Here is a 20,140-nt window from a genome sequence, read left to right as displayed (position 1 = left end):
CGCGGGAGATGTACAAGAAGCGGGCGGTGAACGACGGCGCGCGCTCCTCCCGCAGTGCTGGACCTTGTCTCAAGCATCAAAACTTGGGTCGCATGACAGCCCAAGGTGGGGGTTAACTCAGGGGCAAGTGCAATACGTCCTTTCAGACGAACACTTTTATCAGGCAATCCCTTGCGGAGGCAGCGATCCGTCTCTGGGCCTTTCTAGACGTCGTTGTGTAATGTGTAAGCCACATTCGCGATCCATTGACGAGTTGACGAGCGATTGCCGAATAAAAAAGCAAACAAATGCGGAGCCGCGACATCTGGTGCTCATTCACCTTTCCCTTTAAGAGGTGCACTGCTGGGGTTGCTCTTCTAGCTTAACGTCTAGCCTGCATAAAACCCTCGCTTCATGACGACTTCAGATGTTCAGGCGACAGGCATTACGAAGGAGTGTTCGCTTCGCGGCATCCTTGACATGTGTTCCATGTTCTGGCCGCCGAGTCAAGCAAGAAGTCGTGGACGGCCAAGTGCTGGCTGTTGCCGCGTCTATTCTCCAGCCCAATGCTGTCAGCGACTTGCTAGTACTCGTCAAGCTTCAGGACGGCGACGCAAACCTTCAAAGTCTGTACCTGCGTCATGTCACACGGCTTCTGGGTGCCGAGATCTACTCGCACCTCGTAGCACAGCATGCGAATCTAGAGATCTCCTCGATCTGTACTTTTCGTCGATAAAGCAAGGCAAGTACACAACGCCTGTAACTGGCTGCGACGCCCTCTTACCACCGCTTTGTACCACTTGTCTCTCCTCCACGGTGATTGTGCGACACAGCCGACGTGCAGGTTTTGCATCCAGATCACACTGAGTCACGGTGCATATGAAAGTATGCATGCACAACCCTTATGTCGAACAGTGGTTCATGCATAGAACACCGACTAACTATGGTGATCGTCCCGCACTTGCATATGCATCCGCGAATTAGAATCATCTGAGTATCTCTATTCGATATATCTTTATATAAGAGGGACTAGATCAGAGAGCTACTATGAATATGCAATGACTCCTTAAGCATAATAAGATCGCAAAGTCATGCGGCATGCCCGCCGACTCGTGCCACCTACCCATTTGCATAGAAGAGTAGTACAAAATGCCATCATGCTTTTTTTTTTTTTCGCCGAATGTCGCCCATTCAGTCTCACTCTGGGACGCTGTACGCATCCAATGCAAATAGATGAACGTGTCCGAAGACGAAAGAAACCCACTCTGCATAGATGCTTTGCTCTAGAATTCCCAGGTCTCATCAACCGACTTGATGGCCCAGTCGAACTTCTCCCGAAGTGTCTTGGAGAAGAATTTCTCAATGGGGACGTCGAACTTCTTGGAGAAGACTACAGTAAGGCGAGGATCGATATAGTTCTAGTTGTGGTTAGTCAGATATCTTTACAAGCTGGCTATGAGATGACTTACGATCTTGGATGTGCCGAGAGCAACCTCCTTGTTGCCCTCCTTATCTTCCATCTGGATCTTCATGTTCTCGATGCGCTGGTTGAGCTTCTCGATGTTGGCCTCGAGCTTTTCAACTGTCGGGCCCTTGCCCTCAGCTTCGACCTTGCCAGTCTTGTTCTCTTTCTTGTATTTTGCAGCCAACTCGTTAACCTTATCCATGCGCTCCTCGAGCTCTTTGGGCTTCATTTCCTTCTCACCGTCGGCCTTGAGCTTCTCGTTGTCCTTTTCAAACTTTTTGATAATCTTCTGACGCATCTCGTCGACCTCCGCCTCCTGGTGCTGCTTGACCCATTCATCGTCGAGATCTTCAGGTCGCTCAAAGTACTCGGCACCCTTCTTTTTCTTGATCTTTGGGTCCACATCGATCATCATCATCTTGGTCCTCCAGACTTGATAACGAAGACCATTAATCTGATAGAAGTTAGCACTGTCAAGGGTCAAACAAATCATGGCAACACACCTTCTCATTCATTTTCTCAATGGAAGTGGCGTGACTTGCGGCGACAGTACGCTTGTGGTTACATAGGATGGCGACTTCGCGATTGGCGTCATTGTAAGCCTTGACCTTCTCTTGAATCGTACCAGTAGCCTTCATCTCCTTGAGTAATCGAGCCATCGTGTAGGAAGCGTTGTAGGTACGGAAAACCTTTGCAGTGAGACCGGGCATGTAGCTCGTAAGATGCTTGTTGAGGCCCGACGTGGTCAGTCGATCGAAGATGTCGTCTCCTGTGGTCTTGGGCTCCTTCTTGAAAAGTTTGAGGTTCTTGAAGACTTGTGGATCGACCTTGACTTCGTCGTAGAACCGAATACTGTCTTTACCCAGGAAATCGAATATGACAGTCTCCGGAGGCTTCAACGTGATATGCTGGAACTTCAGTGAGCAGCAACCGACCGTGTCAGCCTCGTCTTCCCCCTTCTCGTTACCAGCACGGAGGGCGAATTGATCGATGAGGTAAATAGCGGTAGCACGCTGGCGGTCAGCCATCATCTTCGAATTGAGATCCTTTCGGTAGTCCTTCCGAATGCGATCGATATGCTTCTTCAGTTCTCGTGCCTTCTCAAACTTCTTGAAATCGCTCTGACCCTTGATATCGGAGTTGGCAGCAAGCATGACGTACTTGTAGGCACCGTTGATGTTTTCTTGCCACATGGCGAGCCATGTGCCTTCGTGATCGTGCTTGATCTCCTTCCAGCGATGACCTGCGGGCGGCTCAGGGACCTTAGCCGTCTCACCAATGTTGATGGTAATCTGCTCGGGCATAACACGCTTCTTCACGCGTCCAGTCTTGGGATGCTCGCCACGACCACGGAATAGACCAGGGGGTTCAACACGGAAGTTACCGACTTTCTGTTTGCGGCCGTCCCACATGCAGTACATATACTGAGCCTCAGCGGCCTCCTTCTCGGCCTTGAGCGCCTTCTTCTCTGCTGCCGGGAGAGCCTTTTTCTTTGCGCGTTCTGCATCGAACCACTCAAAGATGGGCTTGAAATCGCACTTCTCGAACTTCTTGATCTTGACTATGTTTCCGTCTTTGTCCTTGCCGTGTCCAGTCTTGTCCAGATAAGTAGTAAAATCCTCAAAGAAGTTCTTGTTGAAGGTTGGGTTCTCGACGTTGTGGGTGGAGTTCAGCATACTTCCGTAGAACGTAGCCACCTCCTCAGCCTCTGGATGCAGAGTAACAGGTATGCCGTCATACACCAATTTGACGTGCTTAGGGAGCGGCTCGTACTCGGGAGGAAAGACAACACCGGCGTGTTCCAGTGTATCCCACTTTTTGGTACCATCGCTCTTGCCTGGATCCTCCCACCAGCGGTACTCGTCCTCCTCAGCCTCAGCCTCATCGTCTTGCTCAGTCTCTTCTTTCTTGAGTTTGCCCTTCTTTGCAGGTGCGGCGGTAGCAGCGGCAGGCTTTGCCTTGGTGGCTTTCTTCGGGGCAGCCTTTTTCGCGAGTGGTGCATCGGAATCGGACTCTTCTTTCTTTACGCCGTTCGCCTTCTTCACTGGTGCCTTCTTCTTCGCAAGAGGAATGTCGTCGTCACTGTCACTCTCAACTTTCTGCTTGCGTTTTGGGGTGGCCTTCTCCTTGTTGCGCATAGCCTGAGCTTCCTTGGCAGCGGCCTTCTCAATAGATTCCTTCTTCTTTGTGAGCTTCTTGGCAAGAGGCACGTCAGAGTCGGCAGACTCCCCGATCTGTTCAGCGCTTGCTTTGGGGAGGACTCTAGCCTTCAAGGGCACGTCACTGAGTTCGGAGTCGGAGTCGTCCTTGGAAGGTTTCGCCTGCTCCGAGGTCCGTCGCCGCTTGCTCTGCCAGAAAGTTAGCTCATGGTAACGCGTACAGGATGCGTTCAGGGCGACCCACCAAAGGCTTATCGTCATCCTCTGAGCTACTGGCGTCTTTGTACGATTTGCCGTTGGTGACGCTGCTGCGCGACTTGCGCTTTCCGTTGGTCTCAGGCGCATCCACATCCATCTTGTCGTCGTCGACAACTGGTCCCATGCGGATTGAGATGCCGGGCTCGACGTGGCCGTTGGAGGGGACTTCAGCGTCCATTTTCCTGTCTTCCTCTTCGGTAATCTGTTCGTTCGATTTGGCTACTGAGGAATTATTGTTAGCCGTCTTGAGTCTTCAATACGGATGCAAAAGTCGCGCCAGAGAGAGGGAGCATTGGGAGGAGGTGAGAGTTGGCGAGGCTGGGTGGTGAGATTGTTGAATTTGACAAGGGCAACGGGCGCGCGAGAGGGAGATAGTCGTGGCGCGTGCAGATAGTCGGGCGCACTCACCTTGGTCTTTTCCTCTCACAAGGGGAGTGTCGTCGTCTGAAGAAGACATGATGCGAAAGGCAGGCGCGCGCCGAGATTGTGGATAATTAAAAACCGGACGGGCGTGCTCAGCGAAGTCTGGCACCGATCGAAGAAACCTAGCGGATGCGAAAGAGCGGACCCTGTGGAAGGGTGGTAGGCGCAGAGAGAGGCGTGCCGGGCGAGGGCAGACGAGTCGTGTGAGTGACGCGATGGTGAAGGATAGAGGAGGAAAGACGCAGGGGAGAAGGCGAGTGACAAGAGGAGTGCTGGGTTTAAGTGAAGCGCAGCCCCAGGGAGGAGCCACGACTTGCCTGCTTCACTAAGTCCATCGGCGCACGGGCATTCGGCCTTCTATCAAATCTGGGCCACTGACTTTCGTAACAGATGCGTAACCTCACCACCGATTCATGCACTAGGACACTGCAAATAAGCTACCACAGACAGCAGACAGCATGCAAGCTGCTTGCTTTTCCCAAAGACGCGGAACCATGCGTCACGGCTCTGGGACATGGTGCTTGCCACCCGTTCATTCAGTTGCTCCTGCCTATGTCCGCCTAATGTTGTCATGGCGATGTTGTGTTTGGAGCCATTTTTGGGCATCAAAAGCTTCATTGCCAGACAAAGACGCACCTAACACTGCGCTCGAGCCTCGATGAGTGTGGCAGCGCGGGTAGAAGGCATCGCATCCGGCGTGCTGTGTTGGATAAAGTCACGTGACCCTTGGCATGTTAGCGCGCAAAGCAATTCAGCGTCCCGATTGCCCGACACAGCTCCCGCTCAGCAAAGACAGCAGTGAAGCACCACCACACGGCTGTCGCCATCTCCACTCATCTCAATTCGTAGCCATGATGATCTCACGAGCTGCGCGCCCGGCCTTCAAGGCGGGCATGGCCGCCACCGCCGCCCGGTACGCTCCCACCTGCGCCCGCAGCTTTTCTCGCGCCCTGCAACCCCCCCATTGCCGGATCCATTGCATCGCCAACTGCGTCAAGTGCTGACTGGAAGTTCGTGTATATAGTCCCGCCACCCTTACTGCCTCCAATGCCGCCGGCTATGCCACGCTCCGTGAAATCGAGGGCCGTCTCAAGTCGATTCGCAACATCGAGAAGATCACCAAGACCATGAAGGTCGTCGCCTCCACCAAGCTCACCCGCGCCCAGAGGGCCATGACCGAGTCCCGCAAGTACGGCCAGACGTCCAACACCGTCTTCGAGAGCGCCGAGACCAAGCCCATCGAGGGTGATGGCAAGAAGAACCTCATCATCGTCTGCAGTTCCGACAAGGGTCTCTGCGGCGGTATCCACTCGGGAATGTCGAGGAAGGTCAGGGCTATGCTTGCTGAGGCTCCCGAGACTGATCTGGCCGTCATTGGCGAGAAGTGCAAGGCGCAACTGGGTCGTTCCAACGGAAAGAACATGGTTCTGTCTTTCGCTGGTGCCGGAAAGGACGTTCCTACCTTTGCCGACTCCCTGCACATTGCCGACCAGATCTCCATGCTGCCCACCGACTACGCTTCCGTCAAGATCGTCTACAACAAGTTTATCAATGCTTCGAGTTACGAGGCCACCATCCAGGAGGCCTTCTCTGAGGAGGCTATTTCCCAGTCTGGTACGTTGCAACTCTACAGTCCAATGGACCATGCCTAACCGAACATCTAGCCAACTTCGCTGCTTTCGAGATTGAGGATGAGGTTCTCCCCAACCTCCGCGAGTACGCCCTCGCCAACTCGCTCTTCTGGGCGCTGGCCGAGGGTCACGCTTGCGAGCAGTCTGCGCGTCAAAACGCCATGGACAACGCTTCCAAGAACGCTGGAGAGATGATCAACAAGTTCCAGATTCTCTACAATCGAACGCGTCAAGCTGTCATTACTGGCGAACTTGTCGAGATTATCACCGGTGCGGCTGCTTCCGAGGGTTAAGCGCTCTAGGAGCTTTAGACTTGATATCCCGGGAATCTGGTTCCATCTCCCTTATGGGCTGTGTAGAATAAACATCCGTTCATAGCTCTTTTGTATCAGCCAGTTCGTGGAGATTGTTCATGGTCTAGATTTGTGTCTGCATGCGCCATGTGTGCTTCTTGACTGCATATACGTCACGGTCTCTGCGTCACACTTGGGCAGCACCCGCATGTCCAGGGTCATAATTCATCACGTGCATCGCCCTTCCTGGTTTGTGAGCGCCCCGTTCTCTACTAGATCGAAAACCTGGCCTGGCTAGAAGCTTGGGTGTGTTCTACGGCGCATCGTCACGGGCTTCTAAATCAGCCACCTGAAAGTATTTGTGATTTGTCTCATCTTCTTATTGGATGCAGCCAAAAGTAATGGACGGTGTATATTCCGGGCAGACCCGTGCGCCTCTTAGCCAGGTGACTACATGACTACGGACACTACTCACACCAGCACTTCTGATACGGTAAATCAGCCGTGCAGACAGGGTACTTCAAACCTTCTGCATGCTTTAGCCCATTATGATGCGGTTCCTGACCTTCTCAGCAGAGCTTGGCACTCGATAAGGGTAGGGATGCCTAGGTAGCTTGTCGGTGAAACATTACCGGCGTCGTTGAAACAAACCGCCCCTCTGACCACACCCTCGCTGCAGAGATAGTACGTCAGGGCCTCAGGCGCCATATAATACGCTCTATTGTGGGCCTTCGCATTGCTTTTATTGTCGTTCGCATGATTCTTCACAGAGTGCTCCGGTAGCCGTTTTCGCAGAGCTGGCATCTACCCACATCGACAGCCTCAACACCTCGACCCTGAAGCTGGCTTCACATCCCTTTTCCCTTCCTGCTTCTATCCTAACCACATCTCGTTCAAGCGCACGTTCGCAACAACACCATTCTCTCTGCGCATTCCTAAATTTTGATCTGGGCCAACTCTCTACGGCCGACAACTTCAACCGCTTGAGCAATATGTTGGCGCAGGCTAGAATTAATACATTGAAGGAGAAGATGAAAGTTCTCAAAGATCTATACACAAGTCGGCGCTACATGCAGTGCGCAAATCTTGGAGAGCATCTGCTGGGCGAAGTCGACGACAAGGTACGTGGCGATGCACATGACACCGTCCACCTGCCATGAATTGGAGGCTGGCTGAGACAGGCGTGAAATCTGGGAAGCAAGAGCTGACCACCAACAGGTTCATCCTCTACACACCGCTTACTTGAACTTCTACATTGCACTCTCTCACGACACACTGGCAAGAGAAGCGACTCTTAAAACCCGCCGTAAAGAACTGAATGCAGCGGAGAAGTATTACAAAGAGACTATCGCTGCTCTTACACCTCCCTTGCCGTCCTCTACTGCACCGACCGTGGACGATGAGCAACCCATGACTCCAGACTCGGCCACCATTCCACACGAGCAGGCTTGGTTCCGGCGATCATCTAGGACGAGATCTTTCGACTCCACTAGCAGTTATCGCAGCTCGACCTCAAGCACGAGTTCCTACGCCTTTGACTTGGAGCAGGACCCAGATCTTGCGCTTAGGAATTTCCGCTTTCCATCACCACCAGGAACAGATGCGAATTGGAGTGCGCCTGCTGAGCCCAAAACCCTGTCCCCGTACTTTGGCAACCAGAGTGTTCTATCCCCGTTATCAACTGAGCGGGTGCGATCGAAACCAGGGGTCCGGCTTCCGAATGGCACCCCCGCTTTCGTCCGTCTGGTAGAGGGCCATCTTGCTAGTGTGCAAGCTCTAAAAGAAACTACTGGTGTACGGGCTGTCCGATTTGCCTTTCCAACGCCTTCGCCCTCACCCACAAAGTCGTGGTTTAGGGATTCGAAGAGTAGCCCGCTGTCAGAGGAGGAGGAGAGGGAAAACCTACGAGAGAAGAGGAGGAACGTGACATTCCGACCACGTTTTGATCCTGAGAGCGTGCGGAAGCTGTGCAACGATGCACTGGCAGATCTCTAATAAACGGTGCAGCTAAATTTGTGTGGAACGCTCTCCATAACCCACGTACACGACAATCAAGACACGGATGACGAACGCACAAAGGGGGTTTTTCACCCCCAGGATCAGTAACGATGCACATGCCCCATACGACTTGCTTTTGTGTTTATTTAGCAAGGTGTCCGAGGAGGATGACGTCTCGTATACCCCGGTTTAGAATCTTTTGGTTGGCTCTCTTTGTAAAGCGACGATTTCTGTATATCCACGCCTTGGCTACGAACTTCTATTTGTATTAGTATAAACAAGTTTTCTCTTCTACACTGCATGTTGCTCTAAAATCCCCTGTATGTATGGAATGTATGCCGCGTAATGCCATCCTCTTAATCTTTATAGATGCGCATGTAACGATGTAAATGAAAGCAAGGACTATGCTAGATTTTGCAGTAGACCAAGGTTACTGATATTGAACTAGACAAGTTTTGGTCGAGACAGAGATATTGCTACGATAATCGACACGTCTACAGGAAGGGCTATAGGAAGTGTCCGAGGCTACGAATTGTATGTTGAGTGTGAACTAACATAGGGAGCTACATGAGGAATGTTATGAAAGGTAGCAACTTGATGTGTTTAGTCCTCTACCTGTCACCCACAGTCGCGAGTAACATTCGTTCTATACTGGATACGGCACGACACTATGTATCAGCCTATATACTCGCTTTCATGTCGATGTCACGTGTACAATGATGCAGGCAGCAGTTCGCCGCAGCACGCCAGACAAGAGAACCTTGGAATAATTAAATACCCTACCAAGGTAGCTACAGGGGAGCATATAATCTTTCTCTTAGTAGCAATGACCTACCTAGGCAATATTTGGAAGCGTCTAACCTCTTCTTCGTATAGCAATATACTACCCAGGCAACTACAGCGGGAGTTGTAATCATTCTCTTACATAGCAACACCATACTTAGACAACTACAGAGATGTTCGATTTATTTTTTGTATGGGATCGTAGAGTGAGCAGGAGGAGCATGGTCTGACGCAACTCGTAACAATTTCTTTCATGAATACTGTTTTTTCTAAGTAATTTTCTATCATGGACGCACGGATATAAAGACATGAAATACATACTCATGTCATTGAATTTCAAGAAATTGTCAAAGTGCCATATGTACAATTGGTCACCTACCACCTGCGACTCCCGCTCGGTTCAGAACAGAATTTAACCGCCTTTCTACCTCTTGCTTCTACCGCAATTTAACGATCGACTTCGCCGAATACCAGATCCATCGTCCCGATAATGGCGACGGCATCTGCGAGCAAATGGCCTCTTGAGATTTGGTCCATGCAGGCCAAGTGTGCGAATCCAGGTGCCCTGATCTTGCACCTGTACGGCCTCTCGCTACCATCTGAGACCAAGAAGACACCCATCTCTCCCTTGGGCGCCTCAATGGCGCTATATGTCTCACCAGGTGGAACGGTGTAGCCTTTGCTGAAGAGCAGGAAGTGGTGGATAAGCGCCTCCATGTTCTCCTTCATGGCAGCACGTGGTGGTGGCGCGATCTTGTAGTCTTCGACCTTGACGGGGCCAGCTGGCATGTCGTTTAAGCATTGGTGGATGATGCGAAGCGACTGACGGAACTCCTCCATACGGCAGAGGTAACGGTCATAGCAGTCACCGTTGACGCCAACTGGGACATCAAACTCAACCCTGTCGTAGGCGTCGTATGGCTGCGACTTGCGGACATCCCAGGGAACACCAGATCCTCGAAGCATAACACCGGAGAAGGAGTAGTTGATGGCGTCAGCAGCTGAGACGACACCCACACCCTTTGTACGGCCAATCCAGATACGGTTGTCTGTCAACATCTCCTCAGTCTCGTCGATGCGGTCACCAAATTGGGTAGCCCATTGGTAGATGTCGTCGAGCAGACCGAGGGGAAGATCTTGTGACACGCCACCAGGGCGGACGTACGCGGCGTGGAGACGGGCACCGGAAACACGTTCGTAGAATTCCTGCATGTAATCAGCAAGCGTGATGTATAGTGTGACCATGCACGACTCACCATGAGCTTCTCACGCTCCTCGAAACCCCACAAGAAAGGCGTCAGAGCACCAACATCCATGGCGTGGGACAAAACCGACATGAGATGGTTCAGAATGCGGGTGATTTCGCCGAACATGGTACGGATGTACTTGGCACGGATCGGGATGTCGATGTTCAGTAGCTTCTCGACAGCCAGCGAGAAGCACTGCTCGTTGGTCATCATGGAGACATAGTCGAGCCGGTCAAAGTAGGGCAGGGCCTGGAGGTATGTGCGGTACTCGATGAGCTTCTCTGTTCCTCTGTGCAGCAGTCCAACGTGCGGGTCGGCGCGCACAATCTCCTCTCCGTTCAACTCGAGAATCAAGCGCAACACGCCGTGGGCAGCGGGATGCTGGGGCCCGAAGTTGACGGTGTAATGCCGGATCTTCCTGGTGTCTACATGGTCGTCCTCCTCGGCCCTCGTTTCCTGGGCCGTCTCGGCCGGTGCAACGCCACCAAAGTTGGAATCCGTCGGCACCAGGCGTGTCCGCTGGCTCTCTTCGACTTCAGCGTACCGGCGAGGGAATGTGGTCGACAGGCATCGCGCAATGGGTCGTGAAGGGATTGCGGTTCGGAGCTGGGGTCGGGAGGCGTGGAGGCACACTCGCTTCGCCGCGGGGCCGGCCAGACGCGCAAAGGAGACGGGCATGGTGGTTGGATCTCTCCCTGCGTCGATATATGGGCCTCAATGGGCGTGTAGAGTGGAGAGGGCGGTCGTGGCGTTGGAGGGGAGCTTTCCTCATATCGATGATGCTACCAGATTGAGCCTACCGCCATTGGCTGGGTGGGTCTTGGCGCGCCGGCGCCTTCCTCGAACTTTTTGTGAACATGGAAAGTGCTCCCCACCGAGCACACCAAACTTGACCCCAACACCGCAACCATGTCGACACCGAGTGCACAGGAGCTCATGAAGCGCAAGGTACTTACGCGACCTGGAATAAACCATTTGTTTCTCGCTAATGCAACGACTAGACGCTTGGCGTGGGTCCAGAGACCGTCACCAACCAGCAGTCTACCGACTTCCCAGGACACTGGCCTGGCGAGAACCATGAATGGGACCTGGAACACTTCAAGCGTGTATGTGCGACCATAAAACTGCCCTACATACTCGACTGTATGCTGACCACAAGCCCAGAACTTCAACGTCACCTTCCACAAGCACTCGCCCAACGACACTGAATTCTCCCTCACTGGTATTGACACCTCGGTCGCCAACGCCTTTCGCCGCATTCTCCTCTCCGAAATCCCTACCCTCGCCATAGAAGACGTCTTCATTTACCAAAACACATCCATCATCCAAGACGAGGTACTCGCCCACCGCCTCGGTCTAATCCCCTTGTGCGGCGACCGCGAGGGTCTACGCTGGATGAAATGGTACAAGAAGCCTACAGACGACGACGCAGGCTCAGGAACACCTGCCGACTATAACACTGTAGTACTACGGTTGGACGTGGAGTGCAAATGGCAAGACGGCGGTCTTCAACGAGCAGTAGCCGGAGAGACCGACCCCGACAAGCTCTACGTCGGCCACAATGTCTACGCTAAAGATATTGTCTTTGAGCCCCATGGTCGCCAGAAGGACGTGTTTGCGCACAGCGAAGGAAAAGAGATCCGATCTACGAACCCGGATATCCTAATCGCCAAGATGAGACCTGGACAGAGCATAGCCCTGAGTATGCACGCCATCAAGGGCATCGGACAAGATCACGCCAAGTTCTCGCCCGTAGCGACGGCTTCGTACCGCCTCATGCCTACCATCGATATCACGAAGCCTATCATCGGCGCAGACGCCAAGAAGTTCGCTCGCTGCTTCCCCCGCGGGGTGATTAGGCTCGACAAAGTCACCTCTGAAGACGCCCAGAAACACGCTGAGCTAGAAGGCAAGGAAGGCGAGCCAAAAGCTGTAGTCGAGAACGCTATGAACGACACTGTTAGCAGAGAGTGCCTAAGGCATCCCGAGTTCAAGGACAAGGTGAAGCTAGGTAGGATACGGGATCACTTCATCTTCAAGGTGGAGAGCACAGGACAGTGGGAAAGTGACGAGCTGTTCTTGGAGAGTGTTAAACTTCTTAAGATCAAGTGCCAGAGAATCAAGAGGGGGTTGGATGAGATGCAGAAATAGAGCACCTCTATTGGATCTCGATGGGTGGAAGAGTTTGCATTGCAACGGCGTTTTAGGGCATTACGGTGGTGGGTTTCAAAAATTCTACGATATCACGGAGCGAGTTTTTTTCTTCACCGATCGGGCTATTTGTCACACTGCCTATGAGCATGCATTGAGGGGTTCAACAGATGGACATACTATGCATTCGTCTAGCCTTCAAACATGCCACTTCCTGTGCCAGCCACCACGTGTGAGACTGACAAATGCTCCTCTCAATAAGTTGTACCCAGGAAAACGAAGTAGTGCTGGCATACGTATCCCTCTTAACACTACCTAGGTAATCGCGGTTACATAGGTGCCATCCCTATTCCTATGAGTAGCAACCACCCATCGCTATTGACAAAACACAAAACTTCTTACTGATCCGATCCGCAGAGGCGAGAATGTAATAGGCTCACTATCGCATGCGGATGTTCTTGTCACTCCGTCGTCCTTCACCGCTTAGCGCCCTGGGCGTAAGGTCAGTGCTCGCTCATCTCCCCATAACGCGCCCCCAAAGCCCCAAACTCATCCAGCCATCGCAAAATTTAGCCTCTTTTGCTATCTCTTCACTTGTGTCTTACCATCATAACTCTAACTACTCCCTTCAATCGCTTTCGAGCACTAACACAAACATCACATCGTCTGTAGTTGCTGACGACACTCTTGCGATGGCCAATCTGGCCCCCAAGAACCCAAAACAATTACTTCTACATCACACAGGCAAGCGTATCTAGGTCAGACCTTGAAATCTTCGAAGCTTTACGGCAGCCCATTCTAGGGGGCGGATAACTGCCTTGTTATACCGCCTCCATTCACATATCCCGATCCTCTCCTCAACAAGGGCTAACGCGTCTTGCAATCATGTTTCTAGATTCTCGAAAGACATTTATCCATCTGGAGGCTAGCGACGCGTACTCTTCCCAACGTTAAACGGCATACTACACAACCCAATGAAACCTGCCCTTTTCGGTCGATCTGAGCCGATATGGGGACAGTCCACATACAAACGTTAAGTGGGCGATTGTATAGCGTGGATGTAGCGCTACGTCTGGCTCCAAAGCTGGACTGGATGAGCAATAGGGCCATACTGTCAGTCAATGTGATGGTATCGCTGACGGACGCATCGTCCTGAAATACGAAAAGGATCTACCTAGTGGCCACAGGAGTCTCTACACGCCATGTTAGGGAAAACATCAAACACTCTACGTAAGCAACTTCAGGGAAGCGTTTGATCTCCCCCTTGTATAACGTGCATAGGATACTGTCTAAGTATTTCGGAGCTAGGCTATGCATCGTTGACATCGTGTGTTGCGACGTTGAGGACTTGGAAGATCAGATGACATACGCGTACGAGGGATGAAAGCGCTACACGATCTTATAGGAGATGTATGCATACAGCAATGGTCTAGCCTTACTATGACTTGCAAATTGAGTAGCAAGCGACAAGCGTTGGCCGCAGGTTGGTATTCTTCATGGTAATGAGTAAACCTTGCTTTACGCCTACGGAACTGCACGGGTTGCAAGAACATCAAAGAGAATTTCACAGGAGCAGTATAAACTAGCACCCGTATCTTGTGAAGCAAATCGTTGGAAGCAGATAGCTACATAATCAAGGAGCAAGATACCTGCCACATCTTACATTCGTAAGACAAGACCAGCAGTACGCCCTAGTATGGTGTGTCCCTCCTCTCTGATAATTGTACCTTCGATGTAAGGTCTATTATGTGTGTGTGTGTGTGTGTGTGTGTGTGTGTGTGTGTGTGTGTGTGTGTGTGTGTGTGTGTGTGTGTGTGTGTGTGTGTGTGTTTGTGCGTAAAAACGACCAAGTGTGCGACGCGTCATGAAGCTGCACCCATGGCGATGCCGCTGACTGGGAAGAGCAACGTGGTATCTGAGTCACCCGACGTGCTCTGTTACTCGAGAGCACAGATCAGTGCTTCAGATTTGTCTTATCACCGGTGGGTTCGTTCTTGTCGTGCTCGTTCTCCTCGTCGTGTTCGCTCCTAGGTAACGGAGGGCCGGGATTCTGACCTGTAGATGAAGACAGCGAAGCAATTTCTTTCTCTATGACGCAGTCAGCCCATATACAGTCTTCTCTCTATGAAAAGGGTTCATACTATCATCTCTCAGATCTTTGTTCAAGATCACGAGTCTCGTACGTTTATTACCTGCTGGCATGGTGTTTGTAGAGCGCAAGAAGGGCGTGTCCAATCTTCCTCTGTTGGATGTGAGGTGAGGTAGAGCTTGAGTTATGGGAAACAGCAACCCTTTACGTGTTCTTCTGGGTGAGCCGGTGTTGTAATCGTTGTATGATATGTGAATTTGGACAGTGGGACTGGCCCCTAAGCGACGATGTGGCTGAGGGGTAATAAGTACGATCGATGGGCAAGGCAGGCAACAAAAGCCAGCCTTGCAATGAAATTCGATAAGAAATGAGGCGGGTTCACATTCTGGTTCACCCGAAACACTGTCTGTTCGACTCCTATCCTTACCTAGAAAACCCTGTCGACATGGCGACGCTGTGGATGACACTCCGCTACATCGAAGCCGCTCGTGATGGAAACCACGACGAGTCGTCTCCAGTCGGTACTGGGAATCGATCTCGTGGTAGCGGTCATCGGAAATGTCGCACTGGATCAGCGATGGAGCTGTAAAGCTTACATTAGTATATGACCTGAATCTTTAATATTGAGCTGTGAGGCAGATACGTAAGTCCATAGTGAGCATTCTAGTATGAAATTCTGATGCTCGCACTAGTAGCTGATGGTATTTTGAATCTGTTACATGGGGCATGACTCGTAGTGTTGACAGGAGGACATGGCGCTCCATTTTGGTCTTAGCTCCAACTGGCGGTGAAGGAAACAGGTACTCGGCGTCGTCGACGAACAACTACAATGTTACATTTTGTTATACATCGTTCGGAGGACCTATGAAAAAGACCATTGCCTGGAAGTACCTTTCGGTCCGTCAGTATTTGTTACCAAGTGTGAATGATGATTGTGCGTCCTTACCCGATTACAATTGTGTACGAAGGCATTGCGTCTGATCCCATGAGCTGTGCTGACGCGGCCAGGAGTAGACAGAACAGTGGCATAATCATGATTCGAAGTGACTGCTCTTTCATAACACTGAAGGTAGCAATCGGGGCAATGAGAATCAGTATCGCCAACACGGATACGGACGCATTTGCAGCGGCTGATACTGTCTTGCTGTTGATAATCCGACCATTGTTGTCCCTTTCCCTCTCTTGATATCTGCGCCTGTACACCGGAAGTCTCATCAAAAGGTCCTGTGAAGGCGAAGCGATAAAATCGACCAGAGGATTCAAGATCCATTCACGGATGAAGAGCGCCATCGGCGAAAGACCTTCGTCCTCCAACACGGCTAGATCGTACGGGATATGATCGCCCTCCTGGCCATACATCGAAGCCATCTCCTAGTTTGCACCGCGCATACCACCTCTATCAACAAGACTGTTAATGCGGTATCTGTTCATGGATGTCTTCGAAGACGGCGTTGACGAGCTCATCTTCTGCGACATCTCGAAGACACGTCCTGCCAATACCATCAGCCGTTGGTGAGGAACTATGGCACACCGATATACATACCATAAAGCAGCAGTGTATTGGCCAGGTCATTCATTATTCTCTTGTACTCAGCCTCAGACGGCGTGGATCCCTCGCGTTGTGCATTCTTTTGTAGGAAGTCTTCGACTGCTCTTCCACATTGGTAAACCTCGCCTTCCATGTGCGCAAGACATAGCGCGAGTTCCCTACTGAAAATCCTGTAGATTCCAATTTGTGGACAATTGGCAATCATCTCGAAGAGTCTACTGTGGTTGTATAGAGCTTCGATGCGTTCCTTGACCGAAGGCGCACTGTTGATCTGACCAGAGTTCGCTTTGGCCGCCATCGTGATCGACTGGTATTATCTGAAAAGGTATGTGACAACTGATTTTTTTCTCTGAAGAGTGATTGCTGTCACCCAGCAGAAACCGGGGCTATAAGTAGGATTTGTTGACAGTCGAGTCCTCTCACGGGTGACAGATGATACCACAATGATTCTCTTGGATCTCTCGCCACCCTTTCTTCCTCAAGAGCCTCATGCTGAGCTGTTCGATAAACATGTAACATAGCATTGTCGTGCCGAGGCGTAAGCATGAGTATGCACGAGTAAGCCTTGGAGGATCGAATCAAAACTAACATCTCTTGCCTTCCATTACACCGCTTGAGACACCACATGAAGCGATGTCGTCAATGAAAAAGCAGCACACATGTGCGACCAGCAAAAATTGCCCCGCCGAGATCCCCGAAGGAAGCTCGTGAGTGCTGCGCTGTGCAATGCAGACCAGACGCCCAGATTAACCCAATCTTTGAGCTGGGTAATCGCAAGAAGGTAAGTATAAAATCCAAAAGAAGAAAGCAGGTAAATCAGCGGCCCGAACCGCGCTGGGTTTTATAGACAGGGTGGCTTGGCACACTGCGTGGTCAAGTGGTGCGAGCTAGGCGGTGGTGCGCCAGGGTGAGCTGTGCGCGGGTGGGCTTCGGGTCGGTGCGGGTCAAACGAGATCTCGCGCCATGCAGAAGCTCGTTTGTTTGTACCTGGAATTGGGCAGAAGCTCACCCTAGACATGCACACGACTCTGCGATGGTAGGTTGATGAGGCGGACGACATCGTATACCTTTGCTGCGTCTCTACCTAGGCACGCTCAAATTCCGCACGTCGATGTCAAATCTAAGCTTCTCCAAAGCCATCCAGAAGATGCACTTATACGCAAACAATACCTGAGATGCGTTCATGTTAGACCATGCACTATAGGTGTACAGGTCCAAGCTGCGAGGGCGAAGCGCCGACCAGGCAGAGCCGCGCGGGTTCTTCCTCCCCACTGGAGCTGCAAAGCGCTACAACGGATACCTAGGTATAACTCGCACCCCAGACCATATCCACCAGGGCGCGTACAAACCGACATCAGCGACAATCCCGGCGAATCCAGACTTGTGTAAAGGGCGGCGCATTTCGTATTTGAACCCCCCAGACGAAGACCGCCTGCACACATCATCTCAACAAACTCTTTACAACATCCTTCAGCATGCTTTGCGACGTGTGCACTGACATGCTCACCCGACGGGCGGGACTAACCTTCAATGGCTCCATGGACTTTGTCTTTGAACATCATAAATCCACACGGACGCTTCGACAATCGATCAGCATGCATTGTCCAATCTGCGCACGCTTGGCCCAAATGCTCCGCCAGGATATTGACCTTTCGAGAGATCAATTTGTGGCCATTCGAGCCACCCTTTGGAAGGAAGCTCAGATGCGAGATTCTTCGAAGGCATACGAATTTGTTTTGGGATTCGATATTAGAGAGGATCGCAAATGTAAATTTTTCTTGAAGAAGAATGGTATGACCACCCCGACTGCTCAAACGAGGCTTTACAAACAAGTGCAGACCCTAGAGCTCGTGTAGCTTCTCGCCGGGAAATGTCACATAACGTCCTAGAGACGGCATGGACGTGGATGGCGACATGCAAATGCGCAAAGTCTTGGGAGATATCTAACGAGAGATGGTATCCTCGTCGCCTGCTGGACTTGCACGAGCTGCGCGTTAATCCAGAAGACCCGGACAACGCAAGGATTCGTTTGGTGGAGTCAGCAGAGTGTCCAGGTCTACGGACAAGTAACAGTAGAAGGCATCGTGTCAGATCAAAGCGCCAGGACGACCGCTATGTTACGTTGAGCCATTGCTGGGGCACCTCAAAGCCTGGCGTGATGCCTTTGAGGCTGACATGTCTAACCGAGAACCGTTTCAAGACAGAAGGCATCAGACTGCAAGAGCTGCCAAAGACTTTCCGAGATGCTGTTATGTTCGCCTCGCGCCTAGACAAGGTTGGTTTTATATGGATCGACTCGCTTTGTACACGACAACCCCTCTCGGATACGGCGGACCAAATGCAAGATTGGCTCGAGCAAAGCCGATACATGGGGACTGTGTATCAAAAGGGTTTTCTGAACATCTCCGCAACCGCATCATCTAATGGAAACGAGGGGCTGTTCTTCGATCAGCGTCCGAAGAACCTCTGGGAAAATAATGTCAATGTCTACTACCCCAATCACGATTCTTTTGTATCGAAAAATCCTCGTATGGCAGAGCTCGATGCTTATACAAGATGCACGCTGATTGAAACTGCCGCTTGGGACAATCTGGTGCAACTAGCCCCTGTCAACCGACGAGCCTGGGTATTCCAGGAGCGCCTGCTAGCGCCACGAGTTATACACTTTGGCTACAATCAGCTTGCATGGGAGTGCTGTGAATTCCAAAGTAGCGAGGAGCATTCTGATGAGCAGCTGAATGTTTCACAGACGAGGCGTCTAAAGCCTTTGACGCCCGCCATTGGGCTTACGTTGCGAGACATGCGATTGCAGGGCAGGCCGGACCCAGATCTGCACTTACGAGACTTGTATACCTACGAACTGTGGAAAATGGTCGTTGAGACGTACTCTCGGATGCAGCTTACCAAGTTCGAGGACAAGCTCATTGCTCTAAGTGGCGTCGCAAGGCTGTTCCAGGAGTCCTTGTTCAAACTGGAACCCAGACCGCAATACTTTGCCGGATTATGGGGTACTTGTCTCGAAAGCCAGTTACTCTGGAGCGTCAATGATGTTTACAAAGGCAACGGCGTCTTCGACAACCCCGCCCAACGTCACACAGACAGTGGACCTTCGTTTTCATGGGCGTCAATTGACAGTCCACATGGCATCACCTACAATGATGTCACGGATTACAGGTCGTCATCAGACACCGCTGGAGAGTTGCTCTTCAAGGCAGTAGACTACAGCATCGAACTAGCTGACCCAGAGAACCCCTTTGGGATGGTCACCGGAGGCCGACTACTTCTCGCACCACGCCACCTCCGCCGTATAGAATTGTACAAATTACCAGTGTGGCTTCAGTCACCATTCGCCTGGCGCCTCAAGATTGAGCCTCCACCCAAACGACCGAAAGAGTATGCGAACATATATCTCGACGCTCCAGACTCCGACGTGGAAATCTTTCGTGCTGACGTGCAAATGTATTGCATGCCAGCTGCATACGGAGAGCGAACGGAGAAGAAGGAGGATAGAGATCTCTTGTGCCTGTTACTCAAATACGAAGGCTCGATTTCCTTCACTTCAAGTGGAAACGGGCGGAAGGAAGGACGGTACCGGGCGTTTCGACGCGTTGGTATTGCGAAGCTGAGTGCCTTTCCGAACGAACATGAACACAATGCGTTGAAAGAAGAAACCACAAATGAGATCATATGCTTATGCTGATTGGGGTTTTATCAGTGTGCAAGAAGGCCGATTTCGATAGGCATCTTTAGTAAAGGATGGTGAAGTGTTCAGTGTATGTCATTATGGAATAACTTTTGCATCCTCATCTCATTCTTTCCAAGGCTTAGGACTTCTGACAACTGTATACCTACTAACGTGTTATTCTAGGAAGGCTTTGAAGCTTCATTGATCAACCCTTCCCAAAGCCATCCCAACAACTAGCTTGCTCGACTGGCGAAAGAGTTTGGTCAGATCGGACATTGCACCTCATATTCGATGATCTGAAATTCATACAAGCACTTATATTATATCCAGGGACGTCGGGATATGTACAAGTTGTGTATCTACTTTGACGACTAACGCCTCATCCAATCCTCACGTTTCGTATCTGCTGCTCCAAAACTCCTTTAGAGTT

General features: G+C 51.3%; 7 protein-coding genes across 7 annotated transcripts; 4 read left to right on the top strand and 3 right to left on the bottom strand.

Moving 5' to 3' along the window:
* Nucleotides 1-1,262: 1,262 nt before the first annotated feature.
* ACET3X_006627 (uncharacterized protein) lies at nucleotides 1,263-4,318 on the bottom strand (the record flags this gene model as incomplete). Its single annotated transcript, XM_069452777.1, has 5 exons — nucleotides 1,263-1,397; nucleotides 1,449-1,898; nucleotides 1,948-3,792; nucleotides 3,848-4,080; nucleotides 4,270-4,318. 5 exons carry the CDS (start codon nucleotides 4,316-4,318, stop codon nucleotides 1,263-1,265), a joined length of 2,712 nt encoding a protein of 903 aa, XP_069305395.1.
* A 737-nt stretch (nucleotides 4,319-5,055) lies between these two features.
* On the top strand, nucleotides 5,056-6,317 carry ACET3X_006626 (uncharacterized protein). The gene is made up of 3 exons (XM_069452776.1): nucleotides 5,056-5,197; nucleotides 5,309-5,898; nucleotides 5,949-6,317. Exons 1-3 carry the CDS (start codon nucleotides 5,136-5,138, stop codon nucleotides 6,206-6,208), a joined length of 912 nt encoding a protein of 303 aa, XP_069305394.1. The 5' UTR covers nucleotides 5,056-5,135; the 3' UTR covers nucleotides 6,209-6,317.
* An 883-nt stretch (nucleotides 6,318-7,200) lies between these two features.
* ACET3X_006625 (uncharacterized protein) lies at nucleotides 7,201-8,203 on the top strand (the record flags this gene model as incomplete). Its single annotated transcript, XM_069452775.1, has 2 exons — nucleotides 7,201-7,329; nucleotides 7,427-8,203. The coding sequence occupies 2 exons, from the start codon at nucleotides 7,201-7,203 to the stop codon at nucleotides 8,201-8,203; spliced, it is 906 nt and encodes a 301-aa protein (XP_069305393.1).
* A 1,107-nt stretch (nucleotides 8,204-9,310) lies between these two features.
* ACET3X_006624 (uncharacterized protein) lies at nucleotides 9,311-10,992 on the bottom strand. The gene is made up of 2 exons (XM_069452774.1): nucleotides 10,246-10,992; nucleotides 9,311-10,195 (listed from the first exon to the last, which is right to left on the bottom strand). The coding sequence occupies exons 1-2, from the start codon at nucleotides 10,912-10,914 to the stop codon at nucleotides 9,437-9,439; spliced, it is 1,428 nt and encodes a 475-aa protein (XP_069305392.1). The 5' UTR covers nucleotides 10,915-10,992; the 3' UTR covers nucleotides 9,311-9,436.
* Nucleotides 10,993-11,129: 137 nt separating this feature from the next.
* Nucleotides 11,130-12,646, top strand: ACET3X_006623 (uncharacterized protein). Its single transcript, XM_069452773.1, has 3 exons — nucleotides 11,130-11,184; nucleotides 11,238-11,342; nucleotides 11,401-12,646. The coding sequence occupies exons 1-3, from the start codon at nucleotides 11,146-11,148 to the stop codon at nucleotides 12,385-12,387; spliced, it is 1,131 nt and encodes a 376-aa protein (XP_069305391.1). The 5' UTR covers nucleotides 11,130-11,145; the 3' UTR covers nucleotides 12,388-12,646.
* Nucleotides 12,647-15,318: 2,672 nt separating this feature from the next.
* Nucleotides 15,319-16,323, bottom strand: ACET3X_006622 (uncharacterized protein; the record flags this gene model as incomplete). The annotated part of the gene is made up of 4 exons (XM_069452772.1): nucleotides 15,319-15,367; nucleotides 15,423-15,795; nucleotides 15,868-15,966; nucleotides 16,020-16,323. 4 exons carry the CDS (start codon nucleotides 16,321-16,323, stop codon nucleotides 15,319-15,321), a joined length of 825 nt encoding a protein of 274 aa, XP_069305390.1.
* A 2,502-nt stretch (nucleotides 16,324-18,825) lies between these two features.
* Nucleotides 18,826-19,725, top strand: ACET3X_006621 (uncharacterized protein; the record flags this gene model as incomplete). Its single annotated transcript, XM_069452771.1, has 1 exon — nucleotides 18,826-19,725. The coding sequence occupies one exon, from the start codon at nucleotides 18,826-18,828 to the stop codon at nucleotides 19,723-19,725; it is 900 nt and encodes a 299-aa protein (XP_069305389.1).
* Between the last annotated feature and the right edge of the window lie 415 nt (nucleotides 19,726-20,140).

This window comes from Alternaria dauci, chromosome 6 (assembly GCF_042100115.1).
Source record: "Alternaria dauci strain A2016 chromosome 6, whole genome shotgun sequence".
Lineage (NCBI taxonomy): Eukaryota > Fungi > Ascomycota > Dothideomycetes > Pleosporales > Pleosporaceae > Alternaria > Alternaria dauci.
This window is presented reverse-complemented; position numbering and strand designations above follow the sequence as displayed.

Excerpts from the sequence above, each read along its gene's own strand:
- ACET3X_006626 (XM_069452776.1), top strand. The coding sequence starts at position 5,136 with ATGATGATCTCACGAGCTGCGCGCCCGGCCTTCAAGGCGGGCATGGCC. Across the intron at positions 5,198-5,308 it reads ATGGCCGCCACCGCCGCCCG|TCCCGCCACCCTTACTGCCT; the intron begins GTACGCTCCCAC and ends TCGTGTATATAG. Across the intron at positions 5,899-5,948 it reads GGAGGCTATTTCCCAGTCTG|CCAACTTCGCTGCTTTCGAG; the intron begins GTACGTTGCAAC and ends CCGAACATCTAG.
- ACET3X_006624 (XM_069452774.1), bottom strand. The coding sequence starts at position 10,914 with ATGCCCGTCTCCTTTGCGCGTCTGGCCGGCCCCGCGGCGAAGCGAGTG. Across the intron at positions 10,196-10,245 it reads AGGAGCGTGAGAAGCTCATG|GAATTCTACGAACGTGTTTC; the intron begins GTGAGTCGTGCA and ends GATTACATGCAG.
- ACET3X_006623 (XM_069452773.1), top strand. The coding sequence starts at position 11,146 with ATGTCGACACCGAGTGCACAGGAGCTCATGAAGCGCAAG. Across the intron at positions 11,185-11,237 it reads AGGAGCTCATGAAGCGCAAG|ACGCTTGGCGTGGGTCCAGA; the intron begins GTACTTACGCGA and ends TGCAACGACTAG. Across the intron at positions 11,343-11,400 it reads ACCTGGAACACTTCAAGCGT|AACTTCAACGTCACCTTCCA; the intron begins GTATGTGCGACC and ends CCACAAGCCCAG.